Source organism: Crinia signifera, chromosome 3, assembly GCF_055691185.1.
Source record: "Crinia signifera chromosome 3, ASM5569118v1, whole genome shotgun sequence".
In the NCBI taxonomy this organism is placed as follows: domain Eukaryota; kingdom Metazoa; phylum Chordata; class Amphibia; order Anura; family Myobatrachidae; genus Crinia; species Crinia signifera.
Genome location: NC_139219.1, coordinates 100,837,587 through 100,859,905, shown reverse-complemented (window position 1 = coordinate 100,859,905; position 22,319 = coordinate 100,837,587). Strand labels below are relative to the sequence as shown.

Below are 22,319 nucleotides of genomic sequence, written 5' to 3'. Positions count from 1 at the left end.
AGAAAGTTTCAGGATTTCGGCGGACGGGATTCCAGTGTCGGGATTCTGAATGCCGGGATCCCGACCGCCGGCAAATTGACCGCATCCCCCTAGGATAGAGCAAATTAACTATAAAGCAGCACCAGGTTCACCATAGAGCTCTGTTGGAAGAGCAGCAGTCACACTTATATCCCCCTGTGAACTACACAGTTGATGCTGTGCATGCAGACGCCCCATCAGGACTAGGAGCTTGGATGCAGGTGATTCCTTTGACTCTGGGAGTTATTCCCCTGGATACATCCCACCCCTATTTACCTGCATACCAGCATTTTTTTAGCCAGTATACAAGAATACTGCTCTGACAAGATCGAAGGGAAATAGAGGGGACTTCGCGCAGACTTGATCCTCCGACGGATCTAATTACGGCGGATATGTTAAACCAACATAGTGTATTTAGATTTAAATATCAATTGTGATTACTCAGTTGGTGGTGCTCCCTATAGTCCTAAATTACAATATATCAACGTGTAGAGGAAAAATATGACTTTTTGTTGGGGCACATCTTATTCCATTTTTTTTTTAAATTTTATTGATATACATTCAAATGTAACCACACATGATCTCCTAGTAGTACATTTCAAAAACAGGTATATACAAATATAAAATATAGAAGATCTAGGCAACTACTTTAGGCATGGAAGTACATTCAATATATTATACAAAAACATTGGTCGCTTCTCATGCTGGATGAGGACCTCTCTAAATATTAGACTCACTAGATGCACTTGAACTATACTGTCCAAATGGTCAGAATCCAATGATTCCTGGAGGTAAGTTCTGGGGCTCGGGTTAGGCAATAGGCGAGAGTTAGTATTAAGCTGTGGAGGTTGGGAATGGTTAGGGTTAGACTGTGGGAGTGGGAGTTTTTTTTTTTTTTATAATGAAGCCCATAGGCTTCTAATAACAATGCCATCTATACATGGTTTTGATTGGGCACAAGCTCCAGAACACTGGAGCTGGGTATGCTCTGTATTCATAATGCCTCTCTTTGACAATTTAGAGTAATGTAATATAGGGAATAAATACTCCAAAATATTATTATGCTTTTTTCAAGATGGTCCTAGATCTGGTTGTTCCAGCATACTTATTACTTCCATTTGTATATACATCCATTCTCTTGAAGTAATAATTATATCTAAAGTACTTTATATTGTGTGATGGCTTTCATTTCATTTTTGAGATGGGTATGTAAATAATATTCATAAAGGCTTGCTCTTCCAAGCTCACAATAAAATAACATACAAAGGGTGTTAACATCAATTCATCACCCATAACTATTCAACTAACAGTTCCAAAAACTGCTCATTTTTGGACAGGTATACTAAAAATTGCAACAAACATTCCATTATTGCATCTCCAATATTTGCTTTGGAAATATGTTGTTAAGTTTTCTGGAGTTTTGCATCATCTGGAAACTATATAAAAATACATTTCTTGGATTTTAACAAATGAAAGAGTTTAACATTTAAAGACCTCTATTCAGTGTGGATTTTTTTATTTATATGGAAATGGTGAAAATGATAAATTACTGACATGTTTATGTTTCTATTTTCTAAATAAGATATGGCAACTCAAAATAAACATTCCATCCACAGTGACATTAATATTACATAACTCTTTTTAAACACTATTAATACAAAGTAGTTTTTTTAAAGCCTCATTATACTTTAAAAGAGACAAAAACATATCCTATCATTTAAGGTATGTTAAGAGGTATGAAAATCTTATTAATAACCTACATTTTTAAAGTGCTAACATATTACATAAAGTTATAAATTAAAGTGATCCTGATACAAACAAGCTTTGTAGAATAATATGAGCCAAACTACTTTACAATCTAAAAAGTGAAGGGAACAAATGATACATACAGTAAGTTAGTGGGATAAGTTATTGAAGCTTCGAATCAAAAGGAGAATGACTGTGTGTATGCTCCATGCAGGCCTACTCCTCTTATTGCACCATTTTTGCAGTAACATCTGCTGATCTGCAGTAAGTATAATTATATGGGATTGGTAGTTTGGGACCGTGTGCACCACACACTACACCCACAGGGCAGCTGAGAGATGAGAGAGCAGGTAAACATAGAAACAGAGAATTTGACGGCACATAAGAACAACTTGGCCCATCTAGTCTGCCCCTTTTTTAAACCTGTTACCTCAAACTATATTTGATTCTTATTTCTTTGTAAGGATATCAATATGCATATCCCAGGCATGTTTAAATTGCTCTACTGTATTTGACTTTACCACCTCTGAGGGAAGGCTATTTTACTTATCCACTACCCTTTCTGTGAAGTAATTTTTCCTCAAATTTCCCCTGAATCTTCCTCCCTCTAGTTGCAGTGCATGTCCTCGTGTTCTGTTGCTCCTCTTCCTGTGAAGAATGTCTCCCACCTGTACCTTGTTAAACCTTTGATATATTTGAAAGGTTCTATCATATTCCCCCTTTCCCTTCTCTGTTCTAAACTATACATATCTTTTAGTCTTTCTGGGAAAATTTTGTGATGTAGACACCATTTTAGTCTCTAATGTATTTATATCCTTCTCGAGATATGGCCTCCAAAACTGAACACAGTGCTCCAGATGAGGTTCTACCAATGACCTATACAGTGGCATTATTACTTATTTCTTTCTACTCCTGATTTCTCTCCCTATGCAACCAAACATCTGACTTGCCTTCTTCATTGCTTTGTTACATTGCCTGCCTACCTACCTTTAAGTCACCTGAAATAGTGACACCTAGATCCCTCCTCCTCAGTAGTTTCCATTATAGTGCCATGCTCTTGACCATTCAAAATACTAAAAAGCACTGGTCCAAATACAGATCCCTGGGGTACTCCGTTAGTAACCTTTCCCCCCTGTGACTGCACTCCATTTACTACAACTCTCTGTTTTCTGTCCTGCAAACAAGATCTTATCCATTCAACCATCCTAGAATCCAATCCCAAGTTTTCAAGTTTATTTAACAGTCTGCTATGTGGGACAGTGTCAAAAGCCTTACTAAAGTCTAGATAAGCTACATCTACAGCCCGCACTTGATCTATTACTTTGGTCAGCCAGTCAAAAAAGTCAATAAGATTTGTTTGACATGATCTTCCCCCAGTAAATCCATGCTGTTTAGGATCCTTTAAGTGGCTGGCTTTGAGATATTCTACAGCTCTTTGTTTTAAGTTTCTTACCTCTTCCTTGCTTCCACTTTTGTGCAGTGGGACTACATTCGCTATTTTCCAGTCCTCTGGGATTACTCCATTAGCTTGTGACTGGTTGAATAATTATGTTAATGGTTTTACCAGCTCCCCCTTAAGCTCTATTAGTATCCTTGGATGTATCCCATCTGGCCCCATTGATTTATCCACTTTCAATTTTAGAGTTCTGTTGAGACTTTCTCCTCTGTAAATGTACTTGTTTTCCCTCATTTTTCAGACTATACTTGCAACTTAACTGTGGCCCCTTAACCCTCTCTTTCAGAAGTGATTACTGAGCAGAAATAATTAAGATATGATCTGCTATTACATTGTCTCTGTGAAGAAGACTTCCACTCTCTGTCTTTAGTCTTATTATTCCAGTTTTTGTTTTTCTCCTTTCACTTAAAAAGTTTTCCCCCCTTTACCCACTGACTAGGTACTCATTAACTGGGCCTTGCAGCAACCTGACTTTGATGCTAGAACCGCCCTTGCCCTCCCCCCAGCTGCATCCTCTCTACCCAGCCCATATAAGTCAATACTTCTGATAGCAAATTAAACATTACAAAAGACAAAAAGAAATTAAGGGGATATTAAATCCCGGATCATGGCTGTCGATCCCTCCCAACAGCCGTCATCCTGGCCAATTTGCGGTTTGCCTGACAGGTGCGATTCACTGTCGCGCCTGCCGATCAGTGAAAAAGGGATGTGTCCATGTAAGTGGCCGTGGATTGTTGATATACGGCCGGGATTACGTCAATCCATGGCCTTTATAGGCATAACGGGTCCGACAGCTTTTAAATTCAGGCTTGTTCTGCTGTGATTCCTCTTCAATGCTGTCAGTAAAGACAGCATTGAATAGGGCCCATCGCTATTTATCCAGTAAGAAGGATTGCATGCCCCCCTAAGACTGATCATGAATAGGGTACATGTGTGCTCTGTTTATGTGCAACAATGTTCTTTGGAGTGTTTTTCATTACAGGTACTTACATTTCTAAGAGCACATGGGTGTGCACACTAATAAGTTACTCTTTCATGAAGGCAGTTAACACATGGAAACATTTTTTTATATACAAAAATGTTGTTTGGAAAATGATGTAAGCCATAATAACCAGGTTATTTTTCATGGCATAGTCAACCAAATCAATTATTTTGATCTGCTTGAATGTTATGTAAACTGCTTTGGCACAGTATAAATAGTTGTATTAAAGCTTTAACCTAATTGAGTTTACTTCCTGTTTTTATATGAACTATCTGAATTTTTTCCTCCTGTCATTTGCCATGCCGGTTATTGCTATTTTCTACAGACCAACACCACTCAGAAACATGTATATTTTTAGTGTTTTATATTCAAATCACTTGGAATGAGACAAGCATATCTCAATCATCAGTGTACTGTACAAATTTTTATATTGATCATCATAACCTAAAAATAATTATTATCATTATCATCACCATCATATCATATCATGATATCAATAACCACATGTGAATTGTAAAGCGATCTCTGTAATCTGTAATGCTTTTCCCAGATTGTTCCTACTACGGGATGCAGTTATAATCCCGGCGGTCGGAATCCCAGCATTCAAAATCCCGACGCCGGAATCCTGACCACTGAAATCCCAACACTTTCTTCCACTGTGGGTGTCCACGACACCCATAGAGGGAGAATAAATTAGTGTGCAGAGCGTAGCGAGACACCGGCCCGCAGGGGGGGGGGGGGGATTCACGTCCCCCCCCCCCTTGTAGGGATTTTGGCGGTCGGGATTCCAGCGTTGGCATTTTGAACACCGGGATTTCGTATCAAACCCCCTACTATCATGTCTAGTAGCACGTAACACATACTTAATATAACTGCTGTAACTGGATGAGACATTATTGGCTGGATCATATAAACACAGATATGCATATCATAGTACAGTAGCTGTTTATTTATATAATTTATGTATCAATGTATTTTATGAACTGCCAAATATTGTACCATATAACAATCTACATGGAGTATATCACCACACACTTTGGTACAGAATGTGAAGCTTAATTAAGGATTTTGTGTATTTCGTATATAGACCATCCCTCCCTTTCAAGTAAATGTTACTTAGAAATTAATTGAGTAACTTCCCTTTTGGGGTTTCTATTTATTGGACAGATATGGGATCTGTACTGATAACTGAAGTGCCTGCTTTTAGGAACTTGCTCTTAATTGTAAAACACAGAAATATATTTCAGTATTGCTAACATACATCCTAACATTGCAAAAGTCCACTGCATGAGACTGCCTCTTGCATGCTAGGCTACGTTCCCTGATTTGTGCCATTGTGGGGCATGATCAGGTGTCAAATTTTACAGGAGGTAAGCCTGGCACTCTGACAGTTGCTGAGCTGTACTCAGCCTCTTCCAACACTAAATGGATGCATTATAGCTACTCTGTAACTAAAGCGAGGATGTAACTGAGAGTTCTGTAGTTTATTGAAAATGGGGGGGAGTTTAAATCAGATATTTATATTGGCTAATAGCGGTGTGCTGGGAAAATATAAATAATTGAATGCTAATCACATTCATTACAGCCTAATTCTACTTCCCCCAATGGCTATTTAAAGAATGAGAAAACTGCCAATCTTCTGTCAATCCAATGTTAAATTATCTCTGTTAAAAGGCATGTAATTAGGGTCACCAGGCATGGTTTGAGAAAGAAGATTATTTTCAGGATGTACAAACGTATTTATCAGTAATTTTGAAGATTGCTCATATTGACCCCTGAACTGGTTCATTTAGAATCTTACTCTAAATACCTCTTTGTACATAATTTATTTAACGCATGTCATATTTTTATCTAGAAGAGTCATCAGTTTGTAGATGTACGTAATTTCACACAGCATTACTTTAACCTAGGGATGCCGGATTTAAGCAGGGGAGTCTGGATAAGGGAGTTTGTACAATAAATTCTTACTGAATTTTAAACTCAGCCAACTTTTAGTTCTAATTATAACAAGTATCAGTTTTTTAACAGGGCAGCTAATAATGTGTGTGTAAGATATGGCCATAACTAGGTGAGTGTATCACGGTATTAGTGATTCCGCAGTGGTTTTTTTTAATAATCTGACTGTGGTGAAGGCTCACACATAAACTGGTAGACTGGAAGTGGCCAATGAGAGCATTTTACAATGCATCTCCAACTCATTAAATTAGAACTGTATGTTCTAATTGAATGAGAACATTATCATTTAAGAGGCCCTGAGTAAATTGGACAATCCACTCCCTTAATACCTCTACATCTCTGATTTGGAAAAACTCACCACTTGTTTTGTTGGTTATGAGTCCAGGGGGATTTCAGACCACTTTGCAGTTCTACTAGGCCTGGATTAGGAGTTCAAGTGGGGGCAACCCTTGTGGAAATTATATCCATTTTGGGTAACTTGTATGGGGTTCTCTCAGAGTTGGAGGCTGCATTGGTTGGTTAATTTTCTGGCAATTTTGGGTTGGCTAAAGCAGATGTGGTATGGATAAGGTATGTGACAATTTTAAGACTTTTCAATGGGTACACTGATTAAAAGGATTGCAAAGGTTTCAAATGCCCATAAACATCAGGAATTCGAATTATAATCTTCTTGTAGATGGTTAGAACTAGATTTCCTCAGTACTGACATGGGCTCCTCCAGATTGACATGGCTTGCTTCACAAAAAGAATGGAATTACCATCTTGAAGCCAAAACTCAACTTTTATTTGTAGTCCATTTGCATTTGCAGTGATGAAAATTTCAGGTGAAGCCGTCAGGTCCATCGGAGATATAGCTGCTGCATAAGCCCTGATCTACCAAACTCTTTATACCTCTAAATTTTCCTGTAGTATCCGCACGTGTCTTGCTGCCATTCCTACCTAACCTGCCATCAGAAGCTACAAAACTCCTGGACTTTGCTGTAGGAGAGAATAATGTTGCCCCTTTGCTCCTTCCTAACAAAATTCTCCCAACCTGGATGGCGTCCCAATAAAGCTGCATACAAAGCATGCTAGCTTGTACTTACCACATCTGTTTGAACTATCTAATTATTTGAAACTACAGCTCCCCAGCAGTCCATATCAGAGGAATTTTAATTTTGCCTAAGCCAGGAAAGAACCCCAAATATCCTGAATCTTACCCCCCCCCCCCCTATTTTGTTAATTCTTTGTTACATATTGACAAAATAATAGCTTATAGGCTCAATCAGATCATATCATTTATTATCCGCCAAGGTCAGTGGGGTTTATTTTGAGCAAAACTACTTCTATCAATCCTCGCTGCTTGTTTACTCACATGAAGCTAATTCAATTCAGTGCTATCATTTTCAAATTAGGTATGAAAGATGGCATGTTGGCCAAATATACTAAACAATATATGTTAGCTAGTATGTATTGTGCATACCTAGATGACCCCCATGGCACAGGTAATAACCAATGGCATTCCTTGGTTAACATCAGAGTGGCCCTTATACACCTTTTTTACATAGCTAGCAATGAAAATTCAACGTTTAATAATATTTGTGTTAAGTGGCTCTCTAGAAGTCCCTGGAATGTCGGTATATTATTGTTTATTGTATCCATGCCGATTTGTGGCTCAATTGTGGATCAGCAAGCAAGACATACTATAAGCTTTTTTATGTTCTATAATGCACTTTTTTTCCATTTAATTTGTTTCCATCATATCAGTTCTCTGGGGTTTTTTTTATGTTATAGATACAGCGAAGGTGCGGCACTCGGATAAATTTAATCAGACGGAGACGCACCTTCGCTGTATCTATTTGTCCTATTGTGAGGGCACTGGGGAGTATTCGCTAAACCTTCTTTGGGAGTGCTGGACCCGTGGTATATGTATATATATATATAACCATCTCTGTGGTTGTTCGGCACTCCGGAGGAGTAGGTAGGACCAAGGTGCCTTCCTTTGCTTCAAGTGTGGTAGAGAGGAGACCTAGGGCTTATGGCAGAGCCCATCGGAATAAGGTGGCACTCCACGGATTTTGTTTTATATCCAAAAAAGATTTATATGCAATTCAATAGATACACATGGTGCTGGTCAACGTTTCAAGGCCGCCTGGGCCTTTTCTTCAGGATGTGCAATACAGTGCCGCCTTATTCCGACGGGCTCTGCCATAAGCCCTAGATCTCCTCTCTCTCTCTCTCTCTCTCTCTCTCTCTCTCTCTATATATATATATATATATATATATATATATATATATATATATATATATATAGAGGTATCTTTCCTATAGCAATCCAGCAGGACTTCAGGAAACACCCGCACCAGTCAAGATAGAATCCAAGATAAATGCTTTTAAAATGGCATATTTATTCAGCTCAAGCTCGCATCAACCAGAGCTATGTAAAGAGCATTTTCAGACACCCAACAGGCAATAACGTGTGAGATACATTACAAGTCTCCTCGACGGCCGTTTCGGTGCAAAGCGGCACCTTTCTCAAGAGGGGTCATACACAATATGCTGGCCAGAGCCCAAATATAAAGGTTGTACATGCCTTACTCACCTGTAAACAATCGTGATTACCGGAGGACACGTCATCCTGTAGTCCCAGCCTACCATTGCCGCCATGCATTCAGAACACAGCGCCGCCCGATACGGAAGTAACGGCGGCGTTGTGGAACCAATATGCCGGCGGGGGGACCAAAACAAGGTTCCTATGTCCCCGGAAGTATCCGAGAGCGCACAGGTGATTACCATGGTGACATGATGCACAAAGTGACGTGCATAATATCACAAACAGAAAACCAAAACAAACAGTGTATAAATAAACAACATTACAGAGATCAAAGCTCATATGATAGAAGAGAGCATCCTTCCACATCAAGATAGCAAAAACATGAATATACAAATAAATGTTGTGTGTCAACACGATCGCCATGTAGACATAGCCATCCCGCTGACACAATTAAATAGGCATCAGAAGCGGTGCACATATCAATAAACAACCGGGCAATCAATTCACCTAATAAATGGTGAGAAAGAAAATTCTTCATTTAAACCTAACGGGCGCATACAGTTAAGCTCATGAATCCAATAGCATTCTTTTTTCATGAGCAGTCCGTGCCTATCACCACCTCTCCTCAATGGGGGTACATGTTCCAATGGCATAAATGCAAAATCTTTAATGGAATGTCCATGGTTGACAAAATGTCTCGCCACCGGGGGCGTACTGGCCTCAATCTTCTGGTAGGCCTTGTTAATGGAGGACCTGTGGACACCAATCCTCTCCTTTAACATACGCATAGTCTTGCCCACGTAAAGCTTGTTGCATGGGCACCTGATGAGATAGACAACATATTTTGTTTCACAGTCCATGGAATGGTGTAACATGTATCTCTTGCCTGTGCCTGGGTGTGTAAAGGAGTCTGTGTGGATGATATGTCGACAGTTCACACAGCCTGAGCATTTGTGTGAGCCAGCAGCCCTAGACGGCCAGTTTTTTGTCTGGTCTACTTTTGGACTGATGTCCGAGTAGGTTAGTTGCTGCTTCAGGTTTTGGCTGCGTTTAAAACAGAACAGAGGAGGACTTTGACACACATTCCCCATTACGGGGTCAGTCCGCAAAATGTGCCAATGTTTCAGGATGGAGTCTTTAATCACTTTAGAGGCCACTGAATATGTAGTTACAAAGTGAAGCCTCTGCTCCTTCTCCTCCCTAGGCTTAGGGGACAACAATTCACTCCTCTGTAGGCTCATACATTTAGCTCTAGCCTCCTCGACTTCCTTGTGGTCATACTGACGTGCAAGAAATTGTTGACACATGTCGTCAAGAATATCACCAAGTTTTGCAGGATTCGATGTTATGCGCACTGCTCTCAGGAGTTGTGAGTACGGCAACCCGCGCTTTAGTGGCTGTGAGTGAAAGCTGCTTGCCAACAAAAGCGTATTTTTGTCAGTGGGTTTTTTAAACAACGAAGTTTCAAACTTGCCATTGGAAATAGTAATAAGCACGTCCAGAAAATGGAGCCTGTCATGACTAATGGTAGATGTAAATCTAATTTTGCCCGGAATTGGCAAGCAGCTTTCACCCACAGCCACTAAAGCGCGGGTTGCCGTACTCGCAACTCCTGAGAGCAGTGCGCATAACATCGAATCCTGCAAAACTTGGTGATATTCTTGACGACATGTGTCAACAATTTCTTGCACGTCAGTATGACCACAAGGAAGTCGAGGAGGCTAGAGCTAAATGTATGAGCCTACAGAGGAGTGAATTGTTGTCCCCTACGCCTAGGGAGGAGAAGGAGCAGAGGCTTCACTTTGTAACTACATATTCAGTGGCCTCTAAAGTGATTAAAGACTCCATCCTGAAACATTGGCACATTTTGCGGACTGACCCCGTAATGGGGAATGTGTGTCAAAGTCCTCCTCTGTTCTGTTTTAAACGCAGCCAAAACCTGAAGCAGCAACTAACCTACTCGGACATCAGTCCAAAAGTAGACCAGACAAAAAACTGGCTGGCTAGGGCTGCTGGCTCACACAAATGCTCAGGCTGTGTAAACTATGTCGACATATCATCCACACAGACTCCTTTACACACCCAGGCACAGGCAAGAGATACATGTTAAAGCATTCCATGGACTGTGAAACAAAATATGTTGTCTATCTCATCAGGTGCCTATGCAACAAGCTTTACGTGGGCAAGACTATGCGTATGTTAAAGGAGAGGATTGGTGTCCACAGGTCCTCCATTAACAAGGCCTACCAGAAAATTGAGGCCAGTACGCCCCCGGTGGCGAGACATTTTGTCAACCATGGACATTCCATTAAAGATTTTGCATTTATGCCATTGGAACATGTACCCCCATTGATGAGAGGTGGTGATAGGCACGGACTGCTCATGAAAAAAGAATGCTATTGGATTCATGAGCTTAACTGTATGCGCCCGTTAGGTTTAAATGAAGAATTTTCTTTCTCACCATTTATTAGGTGAATTGATTGCCCGGTTGTTTATTGATATGTGCACCGCTTCTGATGCCTATTTAATTGTGTCAGCGGGATGGCTATGTCTACATGGCGATCGTGTTGACACACAACATTTATTTGTATATTCATGTTTTTGCTATCTTGATGTGGAAGGATGCTCTCTTCTATCATATGAGCTTTGATCGCTGTAATGTTGTTTATTTATACACTGTTTGTTTTGGTTTTCTGTTTGTGATATTATGCACGTCACTTTGTGCATCATGTCACCATGGTAATCACCTGTGCGCTCTCGGATACTTCCGGGGACATAGGAACCTTGTTTTGGTCCCCCCGCCGGCGCGCCCAGCATATTGGTTCCACAACGCCGACGTTACTTCCGGTATCGGGCGGCGCTGTGTTCTGAATGCATGGCGGCAATGGCAGGCTGGGACTTCAGGATGACGTGTCCTCCGGTAATCACGATTGTTTACAGGTGAGTAAGGCATGTACAACCTTTATATTTGGGCTCTGGCCAGCATATTGTGTATGACCCCTCTTGAGAAAGGTGCCGCTTTGCACCGAAACGGCCGTCGAGGAGACTTGTAATGTATCTCACACGTTATTGCCTGTTGGGTGTCTGAAAATGCTCTTTACATAGCTCTGGTTGATGCGAGCTTGAGCTGAATAAATATGCCATTTTAAAAGCATTTATCTTGGATTCTATCTTGACTGGTGCGGGTGTTTCCTGAAGTCCTGCTGGATTGCTATAGGAAAGATACCTCTGCATAATCATCTCCCAGCACAGTCCACAATATATTTTTGTCAGTGGGTGCGATTGCTCTTTGGATTATATATATATATATATATATATATATATATATATATATATATATACAGTCTATCGTGCTGTCCGGCACTCTCCCCTCACCTTGGTGCCTTCCGTGAGGTAAGGGTAATATAGGAAATAAATAGGCGGCACTCCAAGGATTTATTTTAGAAAATTCTATTCAGGGTAACAAGACACCAACGTTTCGGGCACGGGTGCCCCTTTGTCAAGGTGATAGAAAAAACAATCCAAGAATGCCGGCACTCCAAACAAACCAAGCGATATACTACGGTGCCAGAAAACAATATGCACAGTCCAAAGTCCTAGGGTATAGGACAATAACGGCACTCTGAGAATTTTTTAAACTTTTGAAAAACTTGTATTAAGGTACACACAGCGGGTAAACATTTACCCGCTGTTTGTACCTTAATACAAGTTTTTCAAAAGTTGAAAATTCTCTGAGTGCCGTTATTGTCCTATACTCTAGGTCTTTGGACTGTATATATATGTATATAAATATTTCTTAGATGGACAAAACCATGTGCACTGCAGGTGAGGCAGGTGTAAAACCCCACCCAAATCTAATTATCTCTTCACAAGTAACACCTGCCTCACCTGCAGTGCACATGGTTTTGTCCATCTAAGAAATATTTTGTCAGAAAGAGTGAACTAGAATAAGGGGCTCAGTTCCTGCTGGAGCCTGCTGAAAAATAGCCCTGTATATATATATACAGAAGTACCAACACACTCGCCATTCCTAAAGCTAGGTACACATATATACAATCGTCGGGCCGTTCTTCCAATCTGGGGGCAAACGGCCGTTCGATTGTATAGGTGTGTACGCTGTCCCAATTGCTGCTGTGCGATCGATAAACGGCCAAAAACGCTCTTGGCCGTCCACGGTCGGTCGGTCGAAGGTTCTTTGCTGCTTAATATTTCATCCGACAGGACGGCTCCATATCGGAACAAAAGTGAAGTGTGTACGCATGTTCGATCGATATGCTTGACAGTTTGACAAAGCACGGTGGTATGCTGCATTATGAGAGACCCTGTAACCCTTTGCCTGCTGTTTTAACTAATGTGTGTTTAATGCCTCACTGCCCAACACTTTAGAGGCATCACTTTAAGACATTAATCAATGTTGAAGTTTTAATAGTGTGTTATGGTGCCCTGCAAAGAGCTTCCAGCACACTCTATTAAAACTTCAACATTGATTAATGTCTTAAAGTGATGCCTCTAAAGTGTTGGGCAGTGAGGCATTAAACACACATTAGTTAAAACAGCAGGCAAAGGGTTACAGGGTCTCTCATATACTTCTTCTTGCGATTGTTTGGACGGGAGTACATCGGACGTCACAAGTAAAATTGTACATATGTGTACGCGCAGAACGGTCGTATGTTTTGGACGGTCGAACGTGTATTCGGTCGAACGAACGGTCGCAAGAAAAATGAAATTGTACATATGTGTACCCAGCTTAAGAATGGCCTGCAAACAGCACCCACTTCCCAGGATGGGGTGCATTGGCCTGTGACCACACACTCTACTAAATACAAACACAGGGGGCCCAGCACTCACTACAACAAACTAACTCACCTTAACATTCAAATAATCAATTAAATAAATAATGGGTTTTAGTTCATGAATTGATCAATGCATTTAAGCTTGCAGCCCATCGCCAAGGGACCCAATTTCACTGCAAGTCCTACACTAACAACTGGTTTTCATGGGAACCTGGCAACTGTTTGCACATCATAGCTACAATGAACATGTGTTATTTTCCTGGGTTAAAGCTCAACTGCCAAGTACCGTATGGCTTTTAAAGGTGAGACCATCCCAAACACAGCACCTGAATTAGTATTAAAGGGGCAGCTGTCACAGGTTTCAGGTAAATGAGCTTATCTAGGGTGCATGAGAAAGCTATGATCACAGTAACAGAGGTTAATTAAAAAATCAACCCAAATATATAAATACAGAAGTACCAAGGCAAACAGCACCCACTTCCCAGGATGGGGTGCATTGGCCTGTGACCACACACTCTAGTAAATACAAACACAGGGGGCCCAGCACTCACTACAACAAACTAACTCACCTTAACACACCTTTTATATATATATATATATATATATATATATATATATATAGAGAGAGAGAGAGAGAGAGAGAGAGAGAAGACCAAGGAGAGAGAGAGAGAGAGAGAGAGAGAGAGAAGGGCTTATGGCAGAGCCCATCGGAATAAGGCGGCACTCCACAGATTTTGTGGAGTGCCGCCTTATTGTATATTGTATATTGAGGACCCTCTGGTGGGTCACTCTAACAGAGTATATTGAGGACCCTCTGTTTGTATATTGTATATTGAGGACCAAACTTTTTGAGCCACAGCAGACTATAGAATATGACAGTTTTTCATGGTAACCCTAGGCCAAATGTTTCTTATTGAGATTTTTAAAAAATATATAGTAAATTGTGCTTATATCTCATCCTAATGCTGGGTACACACCAGGACGACAAGGGTCTGATCCCATCAATCTAGATCCAATTCCGACCGATTGGATATAGATTGCGTGGTAATTGGGCCCTTTTCTGCCCTGGTGTGGACCCATACCGATCCGATGCGCGGTCCTGCGGGTCGGTCGTTCTTCAGATCCTACCTGCTGCAGGTAGGATCTGAAGAACGACCATTCTCCCGGGTGCGGGTCGCCATGGGATTGGACCCGCTCACAATGCACATCGTGAGCGGGTCGTGCCCCCCCCCGTGTCATCGTGAGCGGGTCGGAAGAAACACTGATGACCCGCTCACGATGTGCATCATGAGTGGGTCCTCCTGGTGTGTACCCCACATTAGACTCAGTTATATGGTGAGAGACTCTTCTGGTTTTCTACATAGTTTACAATTGGAAGTCACAAACAATGGCTCTGTCTATGACATTTATCATAAATAATTTTAGTTGGTTCTTGACCTCCAACCTGAGGCACCACTACAAGTCTCACAAGGTACCCCAGGGTGCCATGGCAAACAGTTTGGGCACCACTAGCCTAACCCTAACCTCTCTCCTGCTGTCTAATCATCTCTCTTGTGCTTAACGCTAACCTCTTAGTGCCTAAAAGTCACCTTCCATAGCCTAACCCTAACCCTTCACTTAGTGTCTAACACTAGTCTTAAACCTAACCCCTAAAAATCAGGAACAACCATGCGTCATCTTTTTCTGTGTCAACCATTGTGCCCTGTTGGCCTCTTGACCCAGTCTAACTAAGTCCATGTCGGCCATTTCACTGTCATTTGACTCCTAGGGAAAAATGTACTAAGATGGAAGTTCTATTTCACATGGGATGTTGCTATGGGCAACCAATCAGATACTATTTATTATCTTCTAAGACTCAACCTATTTACTATTATTAAGATCTTAGATTTTATACTTATACACACACATAAAAATATATATAGTACAAGGCATCAGCTTTCTAAATCTGTTTTACTTAAAATAAAATCATGATAAGTGGCTTAACAATAAAATAGATAACTGGAAAGACTAGGAAATCATGCCGTAATTTTTTTTATCAGCAAAAGCAATCTATAGTTACATGAGTCATATGTTTAAAAAAAAAAAAAAAAACAACAGTCAGAGTAAAATAGACAATTTGTTTGATCTCTACAGTATTTACAGTTTGCATCTCCTTTCATCCTTAACAATGGATATGTTGTAATTTTGGCTTTAAGGTTGGGTTTTGATATTACCCTGAATTTGGCATCCCTAAAACAAACAGAAAATGGAGATATGTTTCTGTCAAGCTGTTAGTATTTTTGATTTATGAGGCTGAACAGGGCCTTCATGTAATAACAAAATTAGAGACCATTTATGTTTCATTTGAAATCTCAGCTTTGTAACTTTATCAAGAAATCTAGTTTGAAAGGTTTGGCGATTAGAGACAGTTGCGCAAAGTACTAGAATTCTGAAGACACTAAGTAATATATTTTAGGAGGGAGTCTGGAACATAATTATTATCTGTTATTTGTCATAAAACCTGTTTTATAATTCCAAAGAGTGCATATAAAGCTACGGAACATCATGCACTTAAGGTTGATCATCTAGATATAGTACAGATCTTTTTTTATTAAGGTTTGGTTTGTGTTTCATTTTGGCTGATAGTATAAAATGACAAATATTCTTTGGGATTAACTCAGGAGAAACTGTAATGTTAGAAAATAGCAAAACATGCTTTTCTTAAATATATTCTGAAAGTCTATCACATACTGGTCTTTCTGTAAACTCCTGTGAGAGCATGAAGGGCAGGGAGCAATGCATGAAGTTTTTCTGTTCCCACACCACACAATGTGTCAGCAGCACTGACTCTGCTGCTGCTGCGGCCCTGACGCAGCGAAGTGCAGGCGCCCGGAGTTGGGCTGCCCGGACACTTCTGCCAGGGGACACTGGCTCCCGTCGCGTCACATCAGCCCGGCCGGGAGACATCACTTCCACATTGCCGGGGGACACAGAACCAGGCAGCCTCTCAGCATCACCCGGCGGTCGCTTAGCGCCAGGGGAACGCCGAGCGATGCGTGCTCTGCCACCTGAGGATAATTACTGTCACAGGAGGCTGGTCTCACGGCGGGGGCTGATTGGCCAGGGAATCTCTTTTAAGGGATTTGGCCTAGCTTAGCCCTGCCGGTGATATTGCTTTGGCAGTGTTTTCCTAGCCTCACTGCAGTCTTGGTCTGTGTCTTGGCATTCCTTCATCCTGTCAGTCCTTCTCTGTCTGCTCATTCCCATCCTGAGCTGCTGGAAGTTCCTTGGTCCTGCTGTGCCAATTGAATGTCACGTGAGTGCTCCAGTGGAGCCTGGTTCTGTTCTTTCTTTTTTGTAAATAATCTGTCAAGCTGTCAAATTATTTTGTTGTTCGCCTTCTGTATAAGGTATCTTGGTTCAGTCCTCTCAGGTTGGAGAGGCGTACTATATCTTTTGGGTTCTCGTTCTGGGGTACCGGTTGTTATTATTTGCCATCTTCATTTATTGGTGTCTGCCTTTTTTGGAGGCACCCCGGTCCATTTGTACCTGGTTTCTGCAACTAGGTCGCACTCCCCGTCTTTGGCCTGGTGCCATTAGGCAGGGTGTTTTTCCCAGGTAGGGCCTGTTAGCTAGATCTCCTCTTGTTGCTGCTTTTGACGATCACTGTAACCTTGTCACCACTCAAGACCTGGTTGCATCGGGGTTGGAGTGGGCCTAACTCGCTCCTTCGGACGCAGCGATTATAGGTGAAGCCTAGCTCTCAGCAGATTACAGTCATCTGTCCATGGGGGTCAATAGAGATAGTGTAGGGTGCACTGTGGCCATTCTAAACAGTGGTTTCGGCTGAGGGTTCTGCCCACCACCTCAATTACTACCACCGTTAACTTTACACAATGGCCACTTACAGTACATCCCTTCTGGGCAACTGGTTAAATAGGAACATGAAGAAGAAATCTATTGTATTTCACTCTACACCAGTGGTTCAAAACAAGGGCAGAGGAATCAATTGGATCCCTTTTTGCAATCCTGGACCTCCTTCCCTCCTGAAGATGGCCAAGGTTCCTGCTGTCAAACTTTGAAATGTAGTATATTCAGAGCTTGATAAATTTTGGTCCCCATAAAAAAGAATGGACTGTAAGGTAAGCAATATACAGTATACTTGTGTTGTCTCCTGCCTTACTATTATAACAAATGGCTCTGATACTTAATTTCGACAAAACATATTTGAAATTTTGTAGAAAATAAGAGCCAAACCATCATCACTCCCGTACACAACACAATCTTCACTTACATAAACAGAATCACACAAATGGACTGGACAGTGCTCAGCACAAATCAGGCACATTAATCTATATAAAACAGACTGCTACTGCAATAGTCTGATTGGCTACATATTGGGGTTTATTCCGATTCATTTGAAAAATGGTAAAAACCACGTGCACTGCGGGGGGGGGGGCAGATGTAACAGGTGCAGAGAGAGTTAGATTTAGGTGAATTATTTTGTTTCTGTGCAAGGAAAATACTGACTGCTTTATTTTTACAATATTATTATTATTGCAATATAGATCTCACTTTCAAGTAAAACCCAACCAAAACATAATTCTCTCTGCACAAGTTACCTACCTGCGGTACACATGGTTTTGTCCATTTGAGAAGGAATTTGCCTTTGCGAGTGAACCGGAATAAGGACCATTGTTCTAAGTATTCCTACTGCCAGAAAATTATGCTACATAAGCATCAATTACCGAAATACTAAAATACATGTCATATATTGAAAACGCACTCACGGTGTATGGAATTACATTTGCATGGATAGAAAAAAATGTATTGTATTGCTAATTATTCACAGATATATGCATTGTTATACTGTTGCACATTATAGGCAAATAGAGTTGCATACCAAGGTCCATAACATACCATCTAAAACAACGAAATGCCTTCTTTCTACTGGTCTCTACTTTAACATTGCCAATATATATTTCACGCTACATTACCCATACATATACAGTACATATGTTAGTAATATAACTTACCTGAATTTCTGTGGGTTCTGTTTTGCCTGCTCTTGACTTGCTCTGTCCATAGAGTTGGATAGCGAGATGCAAAATCTAAAAGAACAAGAGCACTGTAATTGCCTTTTCGCATAAGTTTTATCTAACTGAATATTAACATCTTGCCATTATATATAATGTCTCCCTAAATGTAAACCAACTTAACTGTCCTAGAATAAAAATGAAAACTAGCCAGCATGGAGAAAGTATACTAGTTCCAGCTTCCTTTACCATTACTAAAGTGGCCTGGCACACCCCATCTGCTATTCATGGTCCTGTAGGGGATTATAGAAAAACCATATGATTCGCCTAAACCAAGCCTGGCCCACACTAATTTTTTTGTGTCTTGTCTGTTAACATACATATATACCGTATTTTCCGGCGTATAAGACAACTTTTTCCCCCAGAAAAAAATGCCTCCAAGTGGGGGGTCGTCTTATACGCCGGGTGCACTTTGGGATCAGGGGTTAAAGTGAGCCCGGAACGGGGCGGAACGGTTCCGCCTCCGTCCGGTCACCTTGCCCCCCTGTGTCAGTGTCCCTGCCTGCAGCTTTGCTATAAGAGACTGCCGGGCAGAGCGATGCAAACCTGGGTGTCTTTATTATCTAACCCTACCCGCGACTATGCAGCACGGCGTGGCTATTTAAAATGATGCGCCGGGCCCGGCAGCCAATCAGGCAGCTCGTGTCTCTCGAGCCAATCAGAGCTGCTTGCCTTGATTGGCTGCTACACCGTAAGCCGGGCCCGGCGCGTCATTTTAAATAGCCGCTCCGTGCTGCATAGTCGCGGGTAGGGATAGATAATAAAGACAGCCAGGTTTGCATCGCTCTGCCCGGCAGTCTCTTATAGCAAAGCTGCAGGCAGGGACAGACAGCAGTAATGGCGGGCTGGGCTGGGCTGGGGGGCAGGGTGCCAACTCCCCCCCCCCAGGCCACTACAATAACCCATCAGTAGGGTCACCGCAGCCTGTCAACTTCATGGTGTCTGCTGCACAGTGTTTGGCACAGAGCAAGAAACCCCTGGCACAGAGCAAGAAACCCCTGGCATCGAGCAAGAAAACCCTAGTAATGAGCATGTAGGTAAGCAGCACTTATGTGGCATAATATGTAAGGGGCATTACCGTGTGTGGCATATTGTGTAATGGGGAATATGTTGTGTTGCATAATGTATAATGTGTGTTTTATTTGGTGTGTGGAAAGTGTGCGGAAGAGGGGGTAGTCTTATATGGCGAGTATGTAACAAACTCTATATTTTGAGTGGAAATGTTGGGGGGTCGTCTTATACGCCCCGTCATCTTATACACCGGCATATACGGTAATAGTAATAATAATGATTAATTCTGCAAATTTAATGTCTCATTTTGACTGCCTGGACTCCTCAGCACTTACAATCCCCCCCCCCTGTCTGACCATCCTCTTTTAGATGTTCATCTGTCCTCTATTGCATTCAACGGTAATTCACTGTTTTGCTTATTCATTTGTGTACTCTGTAATTGGGCACTGTGGAAAACTTGTGGCACCGTATAAATAAAGGATAACAAAATATCAGTATAAAAGTAAATGTTCATCAATTATACTATCTCCAAAATAAAAATAAATTAAAAAATATATAGATCCAAACCTTCTTCATCTCCTTGAGGCTGTGTTTCTAGTGATGGAACAGAAACATCATCTACAATGACCAAAAAAAAATAACCTTGTTAGGATTCTGAAAGCTGTACGTGTTGTATGCATTTCATTTAATTTATTACTGGGAATATTCCACTGTTAGTAGCTGATAGCAGTACAGCGCATTTTTATTAAGATATGTTTCATAAAGAGTCCTGCCCAGTGCCCAGCCCTGCCAATGAAACAACATATCACAAAAAGACTAGCTCTGACACTTAGGATCAAAACCTGCTTTAGCCAGCCATATATGGTTTCAAGCTGACCACTAGTGGGGACAATCACATCTTTCTAAACAATGACAGTTTAAGTTTTGTGGAATAGAATCACAATCATCAATCAAGATCTCCAGTAATTACTTATTTTATTGGTTGACATTTAGATTTTTTTTTTTATACTGGCTGTTTAATGTGTTCTTTATTTAATAACAGTTCAGTGGTCACATTGACCAATATGCATGTAACACATCTTTTCATGGATTGGTAGTTATGAAGATAGCACAGGTGCCTCCTCTGGAGTTAGTGAAAAGTAACACCTTCTAATCTCAGTTGTACAAAAAGATCCTGCTAGTGTTCCTTCTACTTTGACTCTACCAACACCATTGAAGGGGGACAGGCATTATCGTCATGGATCGTCATCCATAACATTGTACAAAACATGAGGAGACCCACCTAGGCTGTACATTTTGTTATTACCTTCACTGATCCTACTACAATGGAATAAACAGGCATTGCCCTGGTTCCACAAAAAACAGGTGGGACTAAGACGAATACTCTGACAAGGCAGTAGATGGAGGCTTATTTTAAAATGACCTATCCATCCAGCTCTATGATGATGGGAAGAATTGTCACAACTACAGTACATCTAGAAGGAGCATATTAGATGTGAAAGAACTAGGTTATGTCATATATAGGAGCGTTCTTCCTATCTAGCCTCCATACGTTGAGTTGCAGCACACAGGACACTTGAAAACCATCAGCTACTGTGCATATCAGTGAGCGCTGGGTGTCTTTTTTTTTTTTTTACGAAAATGTGTCTTTTTCACATCGATATGTGAATAAAATGCATAAGCAGATAATGCTGATTAAAATTCTATGCTGTATGCAGAGTGACACCATCACCTCTGTCATAGCACCATTGTCTCAGCCCTGTCCCTTGTCACTCTTGTCTTCAACCCCTCGGTTCTGGCCCTGCCTCTCTGTCCTTATTAGGAAGTAGTAATTGATGTAATTAGTCATGATGAAATGCTCTATTGAACAATATGGGGGAAGATGTAGCAAGCATTGGAAAGAGATATAGTGAATTACAGACTCTCACGGTTTCTGAAATGGCAGAAACTGATTAGTTTATCGCTCCAAGTTTTATACTTATCAAAGGTTACCACCATTGGTATAAAATATTAATGACACATTATTAAAAATATATATTATTATTCAAATGTTACAATGACACAAATAACAAAAATAATCTTTACAAGGTTTTACCTGCTTTTCCAGCCCCTTCTCTCTGGGGATGCTTTTCTGTTATTGATCCTAAACATAGACAATTAGGGTTAAAGTCTCTGTTTGTTAATTTTAAAATATATAATTTGAATATTGTCAGGTGTTTATTGATAGATATTTTGTAAGGTATATAACTCATCATATTCGAGAAAACTCATTAAAATAAAATGACTGCCTTGTAACTTCCTTTCAGTGGTGTATAACATGCAGTATACTAAAGCAATAATATTTACATACTATTTATAGCAGCATTGTTCTTAACCCTTTATCGATCGTGTTGCCAAATGGCTACAACTATAGCAGGGTTTTTTTTATGTCATCTTGCTTTAAATCTGTTGAAATTCAGACATTGTAGCCATTTGGTAACATCAGACCAACTACTACTACAGTATCTGGTGGTGAAACTGGAGTACTGCAGCCACAAGGAAAAATATTTTCTTTTGAAGTAAAAAGGCAATGTGACCAATAAAGGTTAATTCTATACATTTTTTTTCCATATATTTCTGTATTTTAATATTTTGCTTTTTTTGTCTAATCCTTTAGTTTATCATTTTAAAATAGAGTTTGCATTAACGTTTAATACCTACTCTATTGGATCATTTGAACCAGTATTGTAAGAGTTCCACTCTAGCACCA

The 22,319-nt window shown here is 40.7% G+C and overlaps 1 protein-coding gene across 1 annotated transcript in view; it reads right to left on the bottom strand.

Moving 5' to 3' along the window:
- The window catches only part of SMOC2 (SPARC related modular calcium binding 2), a 277,834-nt gene that overhangs the window by 124,599 nt on the left and 130,916 nt on the right, over positions 1–22,319 (bottom strand). The window contains exons 5-7 of the mRNA XM_083176295.1: positions 21,666–21,713; positions 20,138–20,188; positions 18,500–18,574 (exon numbers count right to left, since the gene is read on the bottom strand). Of these exons, the coding sequence (XP_083032421.1) occupies positions 18,500–18,574; positions 20,138–20,188; positions 21,666–21,713 (174 nt within the window). The remainder of the gene's footprint in view (positions 1–18,499; positions 18,575–20,137; positions 20,189–21,665; positions 21,714–22,319) is intronic.